Here is a 24,310-nt window from a genome sequence, read left to right as displayed (position 1 = left end):
ATTGTTGTTTTCTTTAGTCTCCGGCCCCAATTAAAAATAATTAGTATGTTGATGTTGTTGAAACCGTGTTGTATTTGCTTATTGTATACAGGCACAATGAAGTGACATTTTTCTCAACACTAGGCTAGTTGAATCTTTTATTTAGTTAGAACGTTTTTTCCATACATCAACGTTTGGGTAAAACATCCTTTTTGAATTCGTAGGTTTTTTGGTTTTTAAAGTTTACAGAGTTTATTTTATTTAAGTAAGTAAATGTAGAAAAAGTTCTGTTTTAGACCTGTAAGGTTAAAATTATGATAAAAAACTGATATCGAGAATGTTAAAAGCCTAAGCGTCGTCTAATTTTTGCTGTGTGTGTAATATCCATGCTGAGTTAGCTGAAGAGGGGCTGACGCCCGAAACGTTGATGTATGGAAAAAACGTTCTAACTAAATAAAAGATTCAACTAGCCTAGTGTTGAGAAAAATGTCACTTCATTGTGCCTGTATACAATAATTAGTATGTATTTATATGCGAAGTTATACCCTGACTTACGCGAATTCAACTTACGCGGTTATCGCTCGGTCCCACCTGTCGCGTAAGTTCGGGGTATTACTGTATATAAGATATAACAACGAAACCAGCATTGTCCGTTAATAACATTAATTAATGTTAAAGAATCTCCGCATGGTAGACAATGAGTCCGCATCTCTATGGTTCATACAACCAGTTGTCATGCGCGCCTTGCAGATTTCCAATCTCTCAAGATGTTTGACCGTTTGCCTATTCGTCATCGTTTTTATAATTGCCGCTTGATCCCATTGGACGTTAACATCCTTGTGTCTTGCGTATGATGCCAGCGCAGTGTTGTCAAGGTTCTTACTGATTGTATATTTGTGCTCTCGAGCCTTTGTTTTAAACCGCGCATCGTTGCACCCACATAAACAAGCTTGGAATTGAAACGTTGATTGTGTAAAGGCACCGAATATATACCCGTTGTTGAATTCCGATCCTCTTTCTTTTTATTGTTTCTTAAAAGTTTGAAAACAGTGGGATTACGTCGGTATACAATACAAAAATTATCAGACCTGGCAGTACATCTATGTATCTTGTTTTAAAAAAATGGGATGTAATTAAGCACTATTCTTTTTATATTTATTCGAAACACATTTTATGTTCTATAGTTAATGTTGTATTTTTTTGTAACTGAGGAAGATCGTTAAAAGCGATTGAATATGTTATTATTTTATTAAATTTTGCTGATTGATTAAGGTATAGTTGATTTATAAGTAATTTAATTATTAGTGTTAGTAAAGTAGTGAGTAAATAATTAGTAAGTAATTAGTAGCAGTCTAGTAGTTAGCAAAGCGGCAACGCGACAACGTAGACTTTTGCGCAATTATTTAGAAAGCTAATTGAGTATTTGCGGATCCACAGCGCTGGATCCAGCAGGCCGAAGAATGCGCTGGATCCAGCTGGATTCCTGGATGAGGGATCCAGCAATTGCAATCCCTAGTGCCAACATGACAAGGATTTTCTTTAATTTTTGTGTTCGTTCTGTGAGCAGTAATAGGACTTTTTACCAAGCCCATTATGGCTTGAATAAAAGGAGGCAATCAGATGGCGAGGGACAGGACCCAACATGTTTGAAACAGACTACATCCCAAAAAATTCCTAGGGATTTTTTGATCACTATGATTGGATCCCAGGTCCTTGGAGTGGTAAGTTGGCATTTTAATTGCTTCTGCCATTTGGCCATAATTTGTTTATATCAAAGAAGTATCTTTTAGGTCATCTGGGGTATTCTTTAACATTTTAAGTACTGTTGAATAGAAAATATTTCTAGAAACCAACTTTAAATTACTGGAAATTAGAATTAATATGAAAATTTGCACCTTTAATCATCCAGCAACAAATGTTTTAATAAATTAAAAACGTTTTCGATCGTTTTTAACGATCTTCTTCAGTTACAACTCAAATTAATAAAAGAACGATAAAATGGAACTGAATACGAAAATTAATAAATGCGCATGCGCAACTATAAATATATCGCGCATGACGCCTAATATACATATATTACAGAATAAAAGAATAAAATTATATAACAAAAATACGTGGCCGCATCCCTTGTACGTTGTTATTGTTTATCTTTATAAAACGATTTCCATGCGGTTGATAAAGAATCCGCGTCTCTATGATTGATACATCCCGTTTTTTCTTGGGCTTTATATATTTCTAGCTTTTCTAGATGTTTGATTGTATGTTTGTTGCTCGTCGGCTTGATGATGGAAGCATGGTCCCACAATACCTCAATATCTCGTTGCCTGGCGTATGATGCTAGAACCGTGGTGTCTAGATTCTTATTAATCGTTTTTAATTTATTAAAACATTTGTTGCTGGATGATTAAAGGTGCAAATTTTCACAGAAAATATTTCTTTCCTTTAATAAGTTTTTATTACATTTTATCTGCAAATTACAAAAATAGATATATGGATTTTGTTGAATGTTCATGTACAGGTAACCCCTATATAACACAGCACTTTTATAGTACGGATTCACTCTAACACGGTTCGAGAATTGGGTAAAACCCTTGTACAACATGTGAAATGTAATAAAAACCATTAAAAGCGAAATTCATCTAATTTGAAATTAGGGAAATCCCCGTACGACAGTTCAATAAACGTGATAAAGCTTTTAAGTGCAAAAGATATCTCATTTGACATTTTTCATTCGAGCGTGTATGTACTATCAGATTTTTATGCATAATTTTTGTGAACTATTAGTACTTGAGTACAGTATGTAAATTTTCTTTTTCCGCTTTCTGTCGATACATGTGGTCCTTTTCAAAACTTGTTTCACTGTTGCCAGATCTCGACACTACTCGTTTTGTTTGCCAGATGTTTTTCCCTTATTCCATACTTGCTTTATTCTGTCACCGGTTCTTAGGCATTGAACCGTGCCTCCGACCATTGTAAAAATCCACACCTTTACAAGTATACTTTAAGACTTTAATTGTGTGTCTTTTTTGGCTACATAGGTTAAAAATTTTCAGTTTATAGTACTTAGTGATGACGACGAAAACATCGTTTAATTTATATTAATATGTATCACTTCTGAAGAAAATTTTAATAAAGATGATTATCTTAATTGTGAAAATATAATAGCATGTTTTTTAATTTTTGGTACCTAACTCCCCTTTTCGTACTTGTTCTTTGGTTCGTATAACATGGCAATTTTTTGGAACATAACTCCCATGTTAAACGGGGGTTACCTGTAATTGTTACTAATAGAGAAGTATTAAGATATCAAAATTTGTTCATAGTGAAAATCTAGGAATTACTACTGCACTTCTGACAACTGATTGAGTTGTCATTTGATTCCTGATTTTTATTGTTTTGTGATATCATTAATTACTACATTTCTAAAACATGTATATTGATTTTAAATTATAAACTGTTTGATTTCTGAAATACTGTATTTCCATGCACATAAAAACGTGCTCTTACTGATATTACAAAATTGACATATTTTGCAAAGCAGCTTAAAGCAACTCATTATTTAAAAAAAAACATTAGAGTATCAGAATAATTTTATTGTGTTTACATTGACACAACAGTGCAGTGCCAAAACAGGTTGGCACATGTAAGACCGTGCTCTAATAAGAAAAACAGGACATTTGATTCAAAACTGTGAAAACAAGCAATTCTTACATTTAGGAGCATGCTCTCATCTATATGGAAATATGGTATATGCTTAACTAAGAATAGTATGTTACCAAAAAAGATTTTTTAGTTAAAATTTTCTGTGAACTGGTATTACAACATGTGTTATAAGAATCCAATTACGAGGGTTGTAATTTGATAAGTAACACTTAAAGAAATACAGTAGAACCATGGTTTACGAACTTAATCTGTTCCGCAACTCCATTCGTTAACTGAAGAAATTTTTCCCATAGAAATTAATGCAAATACAATTTAACCATTCTAGCTTCCGAAATTTTCGTGATTTTATTTGTAAAATATAGTAGATTTTTTTTGATGAAAACATATCTATCATTACAGCAACAAACGTGTAAACTGTATTTAATAGAATAGCACTGTACATAACTTCGTTTCTTGTAGTCGGTGGCAGAGGAGTGAAGATTTACGGAGCTAAATGCTTAGAAGGGGGATCCCTCTCCAAAAAAATAACGGGTAGCATTTCATTAGGAGACTCTTTGAGTCGAGGTCTCTTTTGATAAGGAACAAGAAATTGGTCTAAAGTTGATTGTCTTTCTGTTTTAATTAAAAGTTTTCTCAAATGCGATAGCGCATTGTCGTTTTCTATTGCCGCTATCATTTTTTTCCTTCTCGAATGCCATATTAATTAAATATATAAATAACAAAACTAGAAAAAAGTTTAGCGCAAACACTCGGAAAAGCAAGGCTTAACTCGTGCATGCCTAACGGCAACTAAAATTTGACACAAAAAAACCGTTACGCTCATTATCGGAGACAAAATTTCTGCAAAACGAAAGCTTGTTAACCGATTTGGTCGTTAACTGGAGCGTTCATTAACCGAGGTTCCATTGTAGTTTTATACTTTTTAAAAATCACATTGATTATCCAATGAGAAATAATCAAAATATCTTCATTTTATATGATATTTGTATGTTTTAGTTACATGTTACAAGTATTTTCAATTAAAAATTAGAGAATGCTTACTTTATAACACATCTATATGCATTCTTAAATGTATTTCTGATGATAATAGTTTTTTTATAATACTTCTTGCACTTTTTATGGCACAGATGCTTAACATAAAAAAAGCTAAAATGAATTTGACGAGATTTGAAACATTTGTTATCATATTCAAAAAGTAACTTTTAAATGGTTGACTGTAAATAACTCGGATTGTTAGCCATTCATCATTTAGAATCGTACAATAAGATTTGAGTTGCAAGTTTGGAGATAACGAAATTAATTATTAATTTCGATAACGTCGCCTCCAAAAGTGTTTCAACTCGGTTTAAATATATCAATTATTTAGTATAAGCATACAATACAATATTCCTCTCTTTGCAGATGAAATGGTCTGAGAAAGAAGAAGAATTGTTAGTTGCCAGGGTCGAAAAATACGGAAAACAGCAGAAGTTAATTAAACTCGACGGAGGACTCTACAATCGAACACCACGATATCTTTCTAACAAATGGAGAAATAATATTCAATATAATCACCTCGAAATGATAAAAGCAAAATTACAGAAAAAATATGATCAAAAAAAGAAATAAATTTATTTAATATGAATTATATGTGTGTATATATACATATATATATGTACGTATATATACACATACACATATATTTGTGTTATACAGTACATCAATATATGGTACATACATACATATATTGCTAATTTTTTAACATTAAATATTCTTACAATATAAAAAAATTATTATATTTATTATTAATCTGTGTAGTTATTTCCATATGATATTTTAAGAAAAACTGTAAATATCCATATGTAGTAATGAAAATTATTACAAAATAACCACTCTGATTCTATTCATTTAATCAAATGAAAATACTGATTTGATGATTAACGTTTTATTTGTTGATTTGAATTGCATTTTGTGATTGCAACTGACTAGGATAATTGGAAGCAATTCTACAGTTTGCTATCATTTGTTTAAATCAAATAGATTCGTTTCTAAATTAAATTTCTTGAATTGAGCTTCAAATAAGAAGAATTTAATTAATTGTTTTAATTTATAAAATTGTGAAGTTTTATTTTGTGATAATTTGCTTTTATTGAAATATTTAATTGTAACATATTAACATAAATTATTTCCCTACTCTTTGGTTTATTTCTATTTACTGAGTAAATTTAATTTAATTTGAAAATTAAATATTGTAAATTAGCATAGAAAATTATACTGTACATATCAATATAATGTTTCAGAACATTCTTTACAAAAAGCGAAATAATTTGATAATATGTTATCTTTATTTATTTATTTATTTATTAATATTTCGAAAACTTACTAATCCAGAACTATAATTTTTGTATTTTCGAGTTTAGAACAACAGCCTGCGTTAAACCGTACCAAGGTATTTATACTATATATGTAAATTTTTGTTGTAGACGCGATAGAACATCGAAAAGTTGAAACTCGAGTTTTTTGACTTTTTCTGATACTTCTCGTAATATTTCGAAAACTTACTAATTCAGATCTATAATTTTAGTATCCCTAGTTGATAACAACAGCCTGCGTTAAACCGTAACAAGGTATTCATACTATATATGTAAATTTTTGTTGTAGACGCGATAGAACATCGAAAAGTTGAAACTCGAGTTTTTTGACTTTTTCTGATACTTCTCGTAATATTTCGAAAACTTACTAATTTAGATTTATAATTTTGGTACTACCGAGTTAAGAACAAAAGCCTGCGTTAAACAGTACCAAGGTATTCATACTATATATGTAAATTTTGATTGTAGACGCGATAGAACATCAAAAAGTGGAAACTCGAGTTTTTTGACTTTTTCTGATACTTCTCGTAATATTTCAAAAACTTACTAACACAGATCTATAATTTTAGTATTACCGAGTTTAGAACAACAGCCTGCGTTAAACCGTACTGAAGAGTTTATACTATATATGTAAATTTTTGTTGTAGACGCGATAGAACATCGAAAAGTTGAAACTCGAGTTTTTTGACTTTTTCTGATACTTCTCGTAATATTTCGAAAACTTACTAATCCAGATCTATAATTTTGGTATCCCTAGTTTAGAACAACAGCCTGCGTTAAACCGTACCAAGGTATTTATACTATATATGTAAATTTTTGTTGTAGACGCGATAGAACATCGAAAAGTGGAAACTCGAGTTTTTTGACTTTTTCTGATACTTCTCGTAATATTTCAAAAACTTACTAACACAGATCTATAATTTTAGTATTACCGAGTTTAGAACAACAGCCTGCGTTAAACCGTTCTAAGAGTTTATACTATATATGTAAATTTTTGTTGTAGACGCGATAGAACATCGAAAAGTTGAAACTCGAGTTTTTTGACTTTTTTCTGATACTTCTCGTAATATTTCGAAAAGTTACTAATTTAGATCTATAATTTTGGTATACCGAGTTCAGAACAACAGCCTGCGTTAAACCGTACCAAGGTATTTATACTATATATGTAAATTTTTGTTGTAGACGCGATAGAACATCGAAAAGTTGAAACTCGAGTTTTTTGACTTTTTCTGATACTTCTCGTAATATTTCGAAAACTTACTAATTCAGATCTATAATTTTTGTATCACATACTTTAGAACAACAACCCGCGTTAAACCGTACAAAGGTATTTATACTATATATGTAAATTTTTGTTGTAGACGCGATAGAACATCGAAAAGTTGAAACTCGAGTTTTTTGACTTTTTCTGATACTTCTCGTAATATTTTGAAAACTTACTATATCGAGATCTATAATTTTAATATTCCCGAGCTTAGAACAACAGCCTGCGTTAAACCGTACCAAGGTATTCATACTATATATGTAAATTTTTGTTGTAGACGCGATAGAACATCGAAAAGTTGAAACTCGAGTTTTTTGACTTTTTCTGATACTTTTCGTAATATTTCGAAAACTTACTAATCCAGAACTATAATTTTTGTATTTTCGAGTTTAGAACAACAGCCTGCGTTAAACCGTACCAAGGTATTTATACTATATATGTAAATTTTTGTTGTAGACGCGATAGAACATCGAAAAGTTGAAACTCGAGTTTTTTGACTTTTTCTGATACTTCTCGTAATATTTCGAAAACTTACTAATCCAGATTTATAATTTTGGTATTCTTGAATTTAGAACAACAGCCTGCGTTAAACCGTACCAAGGTATTTATACTATATATGTAAATTTTTGTTGTAGACGCGATAGAACATCGAAAAGTTGAAACTCGAGTTTTTTGACTTTTTCTGTTACTTTTCGTAATATTTCGAAAACTTACTAATCCAGAACTATAATTTTTGTATTTTCGAGTTTAGAACAACAGCCTGCGTTAAACCGTACCAAGGTATTTATACTATATATGTAAATTTTTGTTGTAGACGCGATAGAACATCGAAAAGTTAAAACTCGAGTTTATGACTTTTTCAGAATCTTTTCGTAATGTTTCGAAAACTTACTAATCCAGATTTATAATTTTGGTATTCTTGAACTTAGAGCAACAGCCTGCGTTAAACCGTACCAAGGTATTTATACTATATATGTAAATTTTCGTTGTAGACGCGATAGAACATCGAAAAGTTGAAACTCGAGTTTTTTGACTTTTTCTGTTACTTATCGTAATATTTCAAAAACTTACTAATCCAGAACTATAATTTTTGTATTTTCGAGTTTAGAACAACAGCCTGCGTTAAACCGTACCAAGGTATTTATACTATATATGTAAATTTTTGTTGTAGACGCGATAGAACATCGAAAAGTTAAAACTCGAGTTTTGTGACTTTTTCTGATACTTCTCGTAATATTTCGAAAACTTACTAATTTAGATTTATAATTTTAGTATCCCTAGTTGATAACAACCGCCTGCGTTAAACCGTTACAAGGTATTCATACTATATATGTAAATTTTTGTTGTAGACGCGATAGAACATCGAAAAGTTGAAACTCGAGTTTTTTGACTTTTTCTGATACTTCTCGTAATATTTCGAAAACTTACTAATTTAGATTTATAATTTTGGTACTACCGAGTTAAGAACAAAAGCCTGCGTTAAACAGTACCAAGGTATTCATACTATATATGTAAATTTTGATTGTAGACGCGATAGAACATCAAAAAGTGGAAACTCGAGTTTTTTGACTTTTTTTGATACTTCTCGTAATATTTCAAAAACTTACTAACACAGATCTATAATTTTAGTATTACCGAGTTTAGAACAACAGCCTGCGTTAAACCGTTCTGAAGAGTTTATACTATATATGAAAATTTTTGTTGTAGACGCGATAGAACATCGAAAAGTTAAAACTCGAGTTTTTTGGTTTTTTCTGATACTTATCGTAATATTTCGAAAACTTACTAATCCAGATCTATAATTTTGGTATCGCCTAGTTGATAACAACAGCCTGCGTTAAACCGTACAAGGTATTTATACTATATATGTAAATTTTTGTTGTAGACGCGATAGAACATCGAAAAGTTGAAACTCGAGTTTTTTGACTTTTTCTGATACTTCTCGTAATATTTCGAAAAGTTACTAATTTAGATCTATAATTTTGGTATTCCCGAGTTCAGAACAACAGCCTGCGTTAAACCGTACCAAGGTATTTTATTATATACTAGCTTACCCGTCGCGCGTTGCTGCGATTTCAGGAGAAAGGAAATTCAAGCAAACTCATTATGATAAAATTCAATTTACATTTTATTATTTTTACTGAAACTTATTATTATTATTAATTTTCATCGGGAAAACATTTCAAAGTGTCGTTTCAATTCTATTTATTTATTGGAGTGCTTGTGGATACACGATATTTTTTGTTTTTCTGTCTGGTGCGTACACGAATAAATCAGAAGGTTTTCCGACGCGTGAGCTGGCCACATACAGTTGTCCATGTGAGAAGCACGGATTCTCCAAATCTAGCCCACACACTTGCAACGATTGTCCCTGTGCTTTGTTGATGGTCATTGCAAAAGCGATTCGCACCGGAAACTGCAAACGTTTAAATTCAAATGGCATATCTGTTGGGATCATTGGAATACGTGGCAACAGTACATCTTTCCCCTTGAATTTCCCATTTAAAATTGTAGCTTCGATGACATTGTTCATCATCTTTTTCACCGAAAGTCTTGTACCGTTGCAAAGTTGTGGTGGATTGATGTTTCGAAGAAGAATGATAGGCACACCAATTTTCAATGTTAAAATATGCGGTGGCATTCCTGGCAAATCTAGTGAATTCAAGAATTCTGTTGGGTAATTGACAACTTCGTCTTGATTCATAACAGTGTCGATGGAGTTATACGTTGTCGCTTCGCCTGGTATTCTGTTTTGAATGCTGAAGTTGATGTCATTGACATCGTTGTTCTTAGCTGCTAATATAGCACGTGCACTGAGCCACTGATGATTTTTGTAATTCCGTGCGATATTTGGGAAAACCTTTTGAATCAATTTGTCTTTGGTTGATGTCATCTTACAAAAGTTTGTTGGCAATGTGATACATTGTGTAGTTCTGTCTATTGCCATCTTCCCATTCCCAATATCCAGCAATTGTTTTGCGAAACGTTCGGCGGATACATCATTTTGTAGTTCAACACGCATATTGGTTTTCAAAGTCAATTTCTTTACATGTCGCCATAGAACAGATGATTTGAGGCATGCATTAAGTTCATCGGCGGGTGTTGAACGTGGTATAACTGGCAGAGTTTGTCGAAAATCACCAGACAATAAAATGAGTGCTCCCCCGAAGGGCTGGTCATTTCCCCTCAAATCTTTCAGTGTACGATCAAGCGCTTCCAATGCTTTTTTGTGAGCCATTGTGCATTCGTCCCATATGATAAGTTTACATATTTGGAGAACTTTGCCCATTCCGGAATTTTTGGTGATATTGCATGTTGGCGTCTCAGTGGTTTGCAAATTCAATGGCAATTTCAGTGCTGAATGCGCTGTTCGACCACCATCCAATAGTGTTGCCGCAATTCCAGATGATGCAATTGCCAGTGCAATTTTATTCTGTGATCGAACGGTTGCCAAAATTAGTGAAATGAGAAAAGTTTTACCTGTACCTCCGGGCGCATCTATGAAGTACAATCCGCCCCTTTGATATGTAATTGCTTGCATTATTGTGTCATATACAACACGTTGTTCTGAAACCAACTTTGGGAGATTCGTTTCAACAAATGTACCCAAATCATCGACATCGAAGTGTGTTTCACGTTGCAAATCACGATCATAAGCGTCATTTACAGATCGATTCGGTGCACACATTCCCAACTGCCCCAATCCCTTGTTAGCGATTGCCAAACATTTATCCTCGATCGAAACCAACGCCTCATTATACACATGTGGTGTAAATTGCATGTCCGGATTCTGATTCGTTGCTCGCAAACGATGTAGGATGTCTTCACTCATGCAATCTTTGTATTTTTCCCAAAGATCTTTCGGATTGGATGGGAAACACGTTGTCAATATTATCGCAAATAACGTGCGTATTTGCTGTGGTTGAGCAGTGTTCGATGCATCAGCGAGTGTTGTGTCCCAATGTGCATCGTTTTCAAGAAGATTTAATTCTTGGCAAGCCTCTCGATAGGTCGCACATACTTCACCATTTACTGTTCTCAGTTCTTGGAAGGATTTCGGTCCACGTACGTTAACTAACAGTAATCGCAAGTAAAAACATTCTTGATTGTTTGGATGAACTGTATACAGACGGCCTAACGCGTCGGACGAATATAAATTCGTATGTCCTTCAACTGGTTTGCCCTGTTTACGACGTTGAAACTTTTTCGCTGATGCATTCCATGTGTAGTATTTTGGCACTTCTGAGTAAAGTAGCGTTTTTGCGAACAAATCATCCGTGCACAATGAGAAGAACGCAGTTAACATTGTTTTCGGTGGCGATAATGCTCTTGCATGTACATTTTCCGTTGTAAAATACACACGCTGTCCATTTTCAAGATGTACTGCCAAATGAACAACTGTTGGATGACGTTCATGAATTGGAAAGGAGAAAATACGCCAAACTGCTTCATTGCTACTAATGTAGCGTCCCAATTCATATTGATCGATTTCATTGATTGGTGCAGATGCATTTCCCACTCCAAAAACTGCCATATCACTTCCTTTGTTGACATATTTGCAAATATATTTGATCGATTTCACTGAATTACAATACTCGACATTGATGTGTGCTTTGAAAGTCTTTGAGAGTAATGGTGAATACGGCACAACCCAACGATTATCGACTTCAATGTCATTGTTGCGTACTTTTAGAGTGATGAATTTGCCACCATCTTCAGTTGATCGTCGACGATATTGTGGATATCCATCATTTCCAGTGATAGTTTCGGCGTGTAAGTCTCGTGGATAGCGTTTCGTGCATTTTCCATCCTTCATGCACGGAGAATTGTTGTTGATCGCGCCGCATGGACCATGAATCATGTTGTTGGTAACGACTTCGAATAAGCCTGGATCAATGTTGACATCTGGTATTTCTGCTGAGATGACTTCATCAATTTTGTCTGGTGTAATTTTGTCGATCAGCCAAATCAAAATGTGTGCATGAGGTAATCCTCTTTTCTGCCATTCAATGGAATACATCCAACAGCGTGTCTCTCCAAAAACATGATGTTTGACAATGAAATCCGTCATAGATTTCAACTTTTGTTTGAACACACGTGCAATGATGTCATGGCGATCCGAAGACGATTGTCCAGGCAACAGAAGATCTTTAATTTCTTCCCACGTAGGGTTGCATGTGAATGTTACGAATAAATCTGGACGGCCGTATGCGCGAACATAAGTCATTGCATCTTGTGCGTATTCATGCATGTGCCGTGGGCTTCCTGTGAATGTAGCTGGCAGTATGACCATTTTTCCCAGTTCGTTGAGATTGCCATCAGTAGCAATTGCATCGCGTAAATGAACATATTCTTCAGAGCGCAGCTTGGTTTGATTCAGTCGAATGAAAAGAAGTCGTTCAGTCTCGATTTTTGCATACATATCGACAACATATTGATGGAATAATTTCCGACATTTCAAAATGTGATTGTCTGTGTTCTCACGAATCATCAATCGATAAGAATAGTAATTCATGGCACTGACTTTCTTATTGGTCTCCCTATCTGTTTGTGGATTTCTCATTTTGATATTGAAATGATATCCATCTTCTCCTTGCCAGAATAAAATTGGATATTGCAATGCATCGTATGAGCGATGAGTTTCGGAGACTCGCTGAACATTACCATCTCTGCGATGAAGAACTATATCACGTGAGTTAAATTCTTCGCCAACTATGACGATCGCCACTTCATTAATTGTTGGTGCATTGTATTGTCTTTCGTGTTGGCCGGCTGGTGTTTTGTCAGCTCTAATGACAACTACATAATCATCAGCTGGCATTCGCTCGAGGGCCGTCCTGAACAGTCGAACTAATTCGTTATGTTCATCGAATAAATTTTGTAATGCAGCAACAATTTCTCGATTAGTGCCGGTATTGAATCGACAACGTTGATCAACTTGTTCATCAGTGGCTCCCATGAAATAAATTTGGAGAAATTTGTGATCTGCATCCGGCAGTGGTAGAAGTGATCCAGTACGATGATAAATTTGCCCTTGCACTTTGAACGTTGGCATGTAATTGTCACGTATGATTTCTGTTGCACCAAACGATGTCATTTGGAAACATGAATTGTACTTGCGTATGTTTGCCAAGAAATGTTTCGACTGGCTTGTGTCACCTGATACCAACGTTGATAATGGTTCGGGTGGTAAATGCAATTCTGGCAATTTCACTTTTCCACCTGCGCAGCACATTCCTGGAGTTTCATTTTTGAATTTCAAAGCATGGCAAAATTTGCATAATTTGTCCATTTTTTCAATAACGACACTTCGATGAAGACTGTAATCATAATCAGCATCGTAATTAAACGCAGCAAGATTCAAATCAGCGTGGAGTGTCCATCTGGATTGAACATTGCGTTCTCGATTCATTCCTAGTCTTGCTCCCCGTTGGTCAATTGTTTCCTTCGAGCGGGCTTGAGCAGTGCGTACTCGATCGGTTTCCAATCTCGATTCTCGTTGCTTGTTCGTTTGAGAAGAACGGGCTTGAGCAGTGTGTACTCGATTGGTTTTCAATCTCCATTCTCGTTGCTCGTTCGTTTGAGAAGAACGGGCTTGAGCAGTGTGTATTCGATTGGTTTCCAATCTCGATTCTCGTTGCTCGTTCGTTTGAGAAGAACGGGCTTGAGCAGTGTGTACTCGATTGGTTTTCAATCTCCATTCTCGTTGATCGTTCGTTTGAGAAGAACGGGCTTGAGCAGTGTGTATTCGATTGGTTTCCAATCTCGATTCTCGTTGCTCGTTCGTTTGAGAAGAACGGGCTTGAGCAGTGTGTACTCGATTGGTTTTCAATCTCCATTCTCGTTGCTCGTTCGTTTGAGAAGAACGGGCTTGAGCAGTGTGTACTCGATTGGTTTTCAATCTCCATTCTCGTTGCTCGTTCGTTTGAGAAGAACGGGCTTGAGCAGTGTGTACTCGAACGGCTTGTAATCTTGCTTTCTGTTCCTCGTCTGTTTCTGAAGCTCGTAATGCCTTTTTCTTTCGTGCTTGAGATGTAGATCGACCAATTGATTGACGTTTGGGGGGCATAACTGTCGGCGATGCTTGCAAATTCGCTGAGAAAAATGGGAAAAATCAGTATTCGAAAAAATTATTCAATTTCGAATTTATTCGAAGAATTATTCAATTTTTTAAATCGATTCAACTTACTATTAAATGTCTCTCTCTCACTGCTTCTCACTACTTTTCACTACTGCTTCTGGTCTACTCTCTTGTCTGAATTTTTCTTTCTGACCCTGAGACCTCTTGAGTCTTGTCTCTGACTTTCTATCTGACTCTATGATCGGGTTGGAGCTCCCTTTTTAAAAACTTCTAGCATGAGAAAGTTTGTCATCAGACGATGATTTATATGGTAGTGTCGTCATCGGGTGATGATTTATTGGCGGTTTCGTCATCGTAGCTGAGATGATTGTTTTATTTTGTTGTTTGATAATGACATCTAACTTTTATAGAGTCATAATCTTGTTGATGTGACTCATCTTTGTTTTGTGACAGCTCTCATCATTATTCATTGATTGCTTTGACTAAGTTCTTCGTTTAATGTGTAAACATTGTAGAAGTGACACTCGGTGCCGTAAAAGGGGGGTACGATGTTTCCACTTTTATATTTTTAATCCTTTACAAATTAATTTAATTACTTAATTGCTCCTTTCTGTTTTCCCTTGCATGTTGTCAGTTTTCTGATAGTTGGATAATAAACCGTTTCTACTCTAATTTGTCTCTTTAAACCATTTTAAGTTGATATTAAAATTTGGAAGCGGGAGTACCAAGATCGGTAAAATAGGCAAATTCCCTCATACAACTTCGATTGTTGTTTAAGATACAGTTAAGGTTTTAACAAAGGTCAAGTGAAAACATAATTAGCAAAAATAAAGTGATTAAACAAAAATTATTACAAATAACAGTTCACAAATACATATATAAAGATATTTTTGGAAGGAGGGGAAATGTTGGTCTTCACATATGCCAGAAACCTTTGTGGGAGTGTATTAAACAACTTCCCAAAGTTTCATGGCAATCGGATAAATGGTGTAGTAATGCATGAAGGACAGACAGACAGACAGACATATTCGTTTTTATATATATAAACTAGCTGACCCGGCCACGCGTTGTTGTGGCTCAAAATGTATCTATTATAAATGTGTAACACGTTCCCCGTGGGGGGAATTTCAAAAAATCCCTTTTTAGTGTATATTCTGTTGACGTCACCTATTAAAACGCAATTAAAAATGCAAAAAACCGCATGTAAAATAGTATAAATAGAAGCCGAGTTCTTCACGGTAAGCCTTAATCCTGTCCCTTTCCCCGCTGGGAAATATCGAAAAAATCTCTTTTAGTGTATATTCTGTTGACGTCACCTATTAAAACGCAATTAAAAACGCAAAAAACCGCATGCAAATTAGTATAAATAGAAGCCGAGTTCTTCACAGTAAGCCTTAATCCTTTTCCTTTCCCCGCTGAGGAATATCGAAAAATTTCTTTTTAGTGTATATTCTGTTGACGTAACCTATTAAAACGCAATTAAAAACGCAAAAAACCGCATGTAAAATAGTATAATAGAAGCCGAGTTCTTTACGGTAAGCCTTAATCTCGTTCATCTCCCCCAGTAGGGGGAATTTAGACATGTATATTATATACAAACACTTGCGTATTCGAATGCAACGTTGTGTCAAAATTCAAAAGGAATCGGTAGGAACAAACTAAAGTTATATTTTATTTATATAGATAGATAGAAAATGATCTGGTTTAGTCCGTTCTCACAGAAAAACAATGCCTCACAGAGAAGCAAACTTAGGTCGTCGGAAGTTAGCGCCATCTGTTGGACATAAAAGCCTTAATCCATATATAAATATATTTTTGAAAGGGGGGAAATGGTGGTCTTCACACATGCCAGAAACCTTTGTGGGAGTGTATTAAACAACTTCCCAAAGTTTCATGGCAATCGGATAAATGGTATGGTAATGCATGAAGGACAAACACACACACACACACACACACACAGACATACATTCATTTTTATATATATATAGACTAGCTGACTCGGCCACGCGTTGTTGTGGCTCAAAATGTATCTATTATAAATGTGTAACACTTCCCCCGTGGGGGGAATTTCAAAAAAATCCCTTTTTAGTGTATATTCTGTTGACGTCACCTATTAAAACGCAATTAAAAATGCAAAAAACCGCATGTAAAATAGTATAAATAGAAGCCGAGTTCTTCACGGTAAGCCTTAATCCTGTCCCTTTCCCCGCTGGGGAATATCGAAAAATCCCTTTTTAGTGTATATTCTGTTGACGTCACCTATTAAAACACAATTAAAAACGCAAAAAACCGCATGTAAAATAGAATAAATAGAAGCCGAGTTCTTCACGGTAAGCCTTAATCCTGTCCCTTTCCCCGCTGGGGAATATCGAAAAATCCCTTTTTAGTGTATATTCTGTTGACGTCACCTATTAAAACACAATTAAAAACGCAAAAAACCGCATGTAAAATAGTATAAATAGAAGCCGAGTTCTTCACGGTAAGCCTTAATCCTGTCCCTTTCCCCGCTGGGGAATATCGAAAAATCCCTTTTTAGTGTATATTCTGTTGACGTCACCTATTAAAACACAATTAAAAACGCAAAAAACCGCATGTGAAATAGTATAAATAGAAGCCGAGTTCTTCACGGTAAGCCTTAATCCTGTCCCTTTCCCCGCTGGGGAATATCGAAAAATCCCTTTTTAGTGTATATTCTGTTGACGTCACCTATTAAAACGCAATTAAAAACGCAAAAAACCGCATGTAAAATAGTATAAATAGAAGCCGAGTTCTTCACGGTAAGCCTTAATCCTGTCCCTTTCCCCGCTGGGGAATATCGAAAAATCCCTTTTTAGTGTATATTCTGCTGACGTCACCTATTAAAACGCAATTAAAAACGCAAAAAACCGCATGTAAAATAGTATAAATAGAAGCCGAGTTCTTCACGGTAAGCCTTAATCCTGTCCCTTTCCCCGCTGGGGAATATCGAAAAATCCCTTTTTAGTGTATATTCTGTTGACGTCACCTATTAAAACACAATTAAAAACGCAAAAAACCGCATGCAAAATAGTATAAATAGAAGCCGAGTTCTTCACAGTAAGCCTTAATCCTGTCCTTTCCCCGCTGAGGAATATCGAAAAATTTCTTTTTAGTGTATATTCTGTTGACGTAACCTATTAAAACGCAATTAAAAACGCAAAAAACCGCATGCAAAATAGTATAAATAGAAGCCGAGTTCTTCACAGTAAGCCTTAATCCTGTCCCTTTCTCCGCTGAGGAATATCGAAAAATCTCTTTTTAGTGTATATTCTGTTGACGTCACCTATTAAAACGCAATTAAAAACGCAAAAAACCGCATGTAAAATAGTATAAATAGAAGCCGAGTTCTTCACGGTAAGCCTTAATCCTGTCCCTTTCCCCGCTGGGGAATATCGAAAAATCCCTTTTTAGTGTATATTCTGTTGACGTCACCTATTAAAACGCAATTAAAAACGCAAAAAACCGCATGTAAAATAGTATAAATAGAAGCCGAGTTCTTCACGGTAAGCCTTAATCCTGTCCCTTTCCCCGCTGGGGAATATCGAAAAATCCCTTTTTAGTGTATATTCTGTTGACGTCACCTATTAAAACACAATTAAAAACGCAAAAAACCGCATGCAAATTAGTATAAGTAGAAGCCGAGTTCTTCACAGTAAGCCTTAATCCTTTTCCTTTCCCCGCTGAGGAATATCGAAAAATTTCTTTTAGTGTATATTCTGTTGACGTAACCTATTAAAACGCAATTAAAAACGCAAAAAACCGCATGTAAAATAGTATAATAGAAGCCGAGTTCTTTACGGTAAGCCTTAATCTCGTTCATCTCTTCCCAGTAGGGGGAATTTAGACATGTATATTATATACAAACACTTGCGTATTCGAATGCAACGTTGTGTCAAAATTCAAAAGAAATCGGTAGGAACAAACGAACGTTATATTTTATTTATATAGATAGATAGAAAATGATCTGGTTTAGTCCGTTCTCACAGAAAACAATGCCTCACAGAGAAGCAAACTTAGGTCGTCAAAAGTTAGCGCCATCTGTTGGACATAAAAGCCTTAATCCATATATAAATATATTTTTGAAAGGGGGGAAATGGTGGTCTTCACACATGCCAGAAACCTTTGTGGGAGTGTATTAAACAACTTCCCAAAGTTTCATGGCAATCGGATAAATGGTATGGTAATGCATGAAGGACAAACACACACACACACACACACACACACAGACATACATTCATTTTTATATATATAGATAACACTTCCCCCGTGAGGGAAATTTTCAAAAAATCCCTTCTTAGTGTACATTCTCTTGACGTACCCTATTAAAACGCAATCAAACGCCGCATCTAAAATAGTATAATAAAAGCCGAGTTCTTCACAGTAAGCCTTAATCCTGTCCCTCTCCCCCGCAAGGAAATATCGAAAAATCTCTTTTTAGTATATATTCTGTTGACGTAACATATTAAAACGCAATTAAAAACGCAAAAAACGCATGCAAAATTGTATAAATAGAAGCCGAGTTCTTCACAGTAAGCCTTAATCCTGTCCCTCTTCCCCCAGTGGGGAATTTCGACATGTATATTATATAAAAACACGTGCGTATTCGAATGCAACGTGGTGTCAAAATTTCAAAGGAATCGGTAGGAACAAACGAACGTTATATTTTATTTATATAGATAGATAGAAAATGATCTGGTTTAGTCCGTTCTCACAGAAAAACAATGCCTCACAGAGAAGCAAACTTAGGTCGTTGAAAGTTAGCGCCATCTGTTGGACATAAAAGCCTTAATCCATATATAAATATATTTTTGAAAGGGGGTCTTCACATATGCCACAAACCTTCGCAGGAATGTGTTAAACAACTTCCCAAAGTTTCATGGCAATCGGATAAATGGTATGGTAATTGCATGAAGGACAAACACACACACACACACACACACACAGACATACATTCATTTTTATATATATAGATATGTAAATTTTTGTTGTAGACGCGATAGAACATCGAAAAGTTGAAACTCGAGTTTTTTGACTTTTTCTGATACTTCTCGTAATATTTCGAAAACTTACTAATTTAGATCTATAATTTTGGTACTACCGAGTTAAGAACAAAAGCCTGCGTTAAACCGTATCAAGGTATTCATACTATATATGTAAATTTTCATTGTAGACGCGATAGAACATCGAAAAGTGGAAACTCGAGTTTTTTGACTTTTTCTGATACTTCTCGTAATATTTCAAAAACTTACTAACACAGATCTATAATTTTAGTATTACCGAGTTCAGAAACAACAGCCTGCGTTAAACCGTACCAAGGTATTTATACTATATATGTAAATTTTTGTTGTAGACGCAATAGAACATCGAAAAGTTGAAACTCGAGTTTTTTGACTTTTTCTGTTACTTTTCGTAATATTTCGAAAACTTTCTAATCCAGAACTATAATTTTTGTATTTTCGAGTTTAGAACAACAGCCTGCGTTAAACCGTACCAAGGTATTTATACTATATATGTAAATTTTTGTTGTAGACGCGATAGAACATCGAAAAGTTGAAACTCGAGTTTTTTGACTTTTTTTGATACTTCTCGTAATATTTCGAAAACTTACTAATCCAGATCTATAATTTTGGTATCCCTAGTTGACAACAACAGCCTGCGTTAAACCGTAACAAGGTATTCATACTATATATGTAAATTTTTATTGTAGACGCGATAGAACATCGAAAAGTGAAACTCGAGTTTTTTGACTTTTTCGTATACTTCTCGTAATATTTCAAAAAGTTACTAACACAGATCTATAATTTTAGTATTACCGAGTTTAGAACAACAGCTTGCGTTAAACCGTACCAAGGTATTTATACTATATATGTAAATTTTTGTTGTAGACGTGATAGAACATCGAAAAGTAAAAACTCGAGTTTTTTGACTTTTTCTGATACTTCTCGTAATATTTCAAAAACTTACTGACACAGATCTATAATTTTAGTATTACCGAGTTTAGAACAACAGCCTGCGTTAAACATTTTTAAGGAATTTATACTATATATGTAAGTTCTTGTTGTAGACGCGATAGAACATCGATAAGTTGAAAGTCGAGTTTTTTGACTTTTTCTGATACTTCTCGTAATATTTCAAAAACTTACTAATCAAGATCTATAATTTTGGTATCCCTAGTTGACAACAACAGCCTGCGTTAAACCGTACCAAGGTATTTAAACTATATATGTAAATTTTTGTTGTAGACGCGATAGAACATCGAAAAGTTAAAACTCGAGTTTATGACTTTTTCAGAATCTTTTCGTAATGTTTCGAAAACTTACTAATCCAGATTTATAATTTTGGTATTCTTGAACTTAGAGCAACAGCCTGCGTTAAACCGTACCAAGGTATTTATACTATATATGTAAATTTTTGTTGTAGACGCGATAGAACATCGAAAAGTTGAAACTCGAGTTTTTTGACTTTTTCTGTTACTTATCGTAATATTTCAAAAACTTACTAATCCAGAACTATAATTTTTGTATTTTCGAGTTTAGAACAACAGCCTGCGTTAAACCGTACCAAGGTATTTATACTATATATGTAAATTTTTATTGTAGACACGATAGAACATCGAAAAGTTGAAACTCGAGTTTTTTGGTTTTTTCTGATACTTATCGTAATATTTCGAAAAGTTACTAATTTAGATCTATAATTTTAGTATTTCCGAGTTCAGAACAACAGCCTGCGTTAAACCGTACCAAGGTATTTATACTATATATGTAAATTTTTGTTGTAGACGCGATAGAACATCGAAAAATTGAAACTCGAGTTTTTTGACTTTTTCTGTTACTTATCGTAATATTTCGAAAACTTACTAATCCAGAACTATAATTTTTGTATTTTCGAGTTTAGAACAACAGCCTGCGTTAAACCGTACCAAGGTATTTATACTATATATGTAAATTTTTGTTGTAGACGCGATAGAACATCGAAAAGTTGAAACTCGAGTTTTTTGACTTTTTCTGATACTTCTCGTAATATTTCGAAAACTTACTAATCCAGAACTATAATTTTTGTATTTTCGAGTTTAGAACAACAGCCTGCGTTAAACCGTACCAAGGTATTTATACTATATATGTAAATTTTTGTTGTAGACGCGATAGAACATCGAAAAGTTGAAACTCGAGTTTTTTGACTTTTTCTGTTACTTCTCGTAATATTTCGAAAACTTACTAATCCAGAACTATAATTTTTGTATTTTCGAGTTTAGAACAACAGCCTGCGTTAAACCGTACCAAGGTATTTATACTATATATGTAAATTTTTATTGTAGACACGATAGAACATCGAAAAGTTGAAACTCGAGTTTTTTGGTTTTTTCTGATACTTATCGTAATATTTCGAAAAGTTACTAATTTAGATCTATAATTTTAGTATTTCCGAGTTCAGAAAAACAGCCTGCGTTAAACCGTACCAAGGTATTTATACTATATATGTAAATTTTTGTTGTAGACGCGATAGAACATCGAAAAGTTAAAACTCGAGTTTTTTGGTTTTTCCTGATACTTATCGTAATATTTCGAAAACTTACTAATCCAGATCTATAATTTTGGTATTACTAGTTAAAAACAACAGCCTGCGTTAAACCGTACCAAGGTATTTATACTATATATGTAAATTTTTGTTGTAGACGCGATAGAACATCGAAAAGTTAAAACTCGAGTTTTTGACTTTTTCAGAATCTTCTCGTAATATTTCGAAAACTTACTAATCCAGATTTATAATTTTGGTATTTTGAACTTAGAGCAACAGCCTGCGTTAAACCGTACCAAGGAATTTATACTATATATGTAAGTTTTTGTTGTAGACGCGATAGAACATCGAAAAGTTGAAAGTCGAGTTTTTTGACTTTTTCTGATACTTATCTTAATATTTCAAAAAGTTACTAATTTAGATCTATAACTTTGGTATTCCCGAGTTCAGAACAACAGCCTGCGTTAAACCGTACCAAGGTATTTATACTATATATGTAAATTTTTGTTGTAGACGCGATAGAACATCGAAAAGTTGAAACTCGAGTTTTTTGACTTTTTCTGATACTTCTCGTAATATTTTAAAAACTTACTAACACAGATCTATAATTTTAGTATTACCGAGTTTAAAACAACAGCCTGCGTTAAACTGTTATCAAAAGTTTATACTATATATGTAAATTTTTGTTGTAGACGCGATAGAACATCGAATAGTTAAAACTCGAGTTTTTTGGTTTTTTCTGATACTTATCGTAATATTTCTAAAACTTACTAATCCAAATTTATAATTTTGGTACAACTAGTTGCTAACAACAGCCTGCGTTAAACCGTAACAAGGTATTCATACTACATATGTAAATTTTCATTGTAGACGCGATAGAACATCAAAAAGTGGAAACTCCAGTTTTTTGACTTTTTCTGATACTTCTCGTAATATTTCAAAAACTTACTAACACAGATCTATAATTTTAGTATTACCGAGTTTAGAACAACAGCCTGCGTTAAACCGTTTTGAAGAGTTTATACTATATATGTAAATTTTTGTTGTAGACGCGATAGAACATCGAAAAGTTGAAACTCGAGTTTTTTGGTTTTTTCTGATACTTCTCGTAATATTTCTAAAACTTACTAATCCAGATCTATAATTTTGGTATTGCCGAGTTCAGAACAACAGCCTGCGTTAAACATTACTAAGGAATTTATACTATATATGTAAGTTTCTGTTGTAGACGCGATAGAACATCGAAAAGTTGAAAGTCGAGTTTTTTGACTTTTTCTGATACTTCTCGTAATATTTCGAAAACTTACTAATCAAGATCTATAATTTTGGTATCCCTAGTTGACAACAACAGCCTGCGTTAAACCGTACCAAGGTATTTATACTATATATGTAAATTTTTGTTGTAGACACGATAGAACATCGAAAAGTTAAAACTCGAGTTTTTTGACTTTTTCTGTTACTTTTCGTAATATTTCATAAACTTACTAATCCAGAACTATAATTTTTGTATTTTCGAGTTTAGAACAACAGCCTGCGTTAAACCGTACCAAGGTATTTATACTATATATGTAAATTTTTATTGTAGACACGATAGAACATCGAAAAGTTGAAACTCGAGTTTTTTGGTATTTTCTGATACTTATCGTAATATTTCGAAAAGTTACAAATTTAGATCTATAATTTTAGTATTTCCGAGTTCAGAAAAACAGCCTGCGTTAAACCGTACCAAGGTATTTATACTATATATGTAAATTTTTGTTGTAGACGCGATAGAACATCGAAAAGTTAAAACTCGAGTTTTTTGACTTTTTCTGATACTTCTCGTAATATTTCGAAAACTTACTAATCCAGATCTATAATTTTGATATTTCCGAACTTAGAACAACAGCCTGCGTTAAACCGTACCAAGGTATTTATACTATATATGTAAATTTTTGTTGTAGACGCGATAGAACATCGAAAAGTTGAAACTCGAGTTTTTGACTTTTTCTGATACTTCTCGTAATATTTCGAAAACTTACTAATCCAGAACTATAATTTTGGTATTCCCGAGTTGAGAACAACAGCCTGCGTTAAACCGTACCAAGGTATTTATACTATATATGTAAATTTTTGTTGTAGACGCGATAGAACATCGAAAAGTTGAAACTCGAGTTTTTTGACTTTTTCTGATACTTCTCGTAATATTTCGAAAACTTACTAATTTAGATTTATAATTTTGGTACTACCGAGTTAAGAACAAAAGCCTGCGTTAAACAGTACCAAGGTATTTATACTATATATGTAAATTTTGATTGTAGACGCGATAGAACATCAAAAAGTGGAAACTCGAGTTTTTTGACTTTTTTTGATACTTCTCGTAATATTTCAAAAACTTACTAACACAGATCTATAATTTTAGTATTACCGAGTTTAGAACAACAGCCTGCGTTAAACCGT

At 33.9% G+C, this 24,310-nt stretch overlaps 1 protein-coding gene across 1 annotated transcript; it reads right to left on the bottom strand.

Annotated features, from left to right (window-relative positions):
* Positions 1–9,466: 9,466 nt before the first annotated feature.
* On the bottom strand, positions 9,467–14,326 carry LOC136982013 (uncharacterized). Its single transcript, XM_067278453.1, has one exon. It carries the CDS (start codon positions 14,324–14,326, stop codon positions 9,467–9,469), a length of 4,860 nt encoding a protein of 1,619 aa, XP_067134554.1.
* Positions 14,327–24,310: the final 9,984 nt, after the last annotated feature.

Source organism: Centruroides vittatus, unplaced genomic scaffold (assembly GCF_030686945.1).
Source record: "Centruroides vittatus isolate TY-2023 unplaced genomic scaffold, ASM3068694v2 contig_8, whole genome shotgun sequence".
Lineage (NCBI taxonomy): Eukaryota > Metazoa > Arthropoda > Arachnida > Scorpiones > Buthidae > Centruroides > Centruroides vittatus.
Note: the sequence above shows the minus strand (reverse complement) of the source record. Positions and strands in the feature narration are given on the sequence as shown.

Bases quoted from the DNA above. Each gene is read 5' to 3' on its own strand.
- LOC136982013 (XM_067278453.1), bottom strand. From the start codon at position 14,326: ATGCCCCCCAAACGTCAATCAATTGGTCGATCTACATCTCAAGCACGA.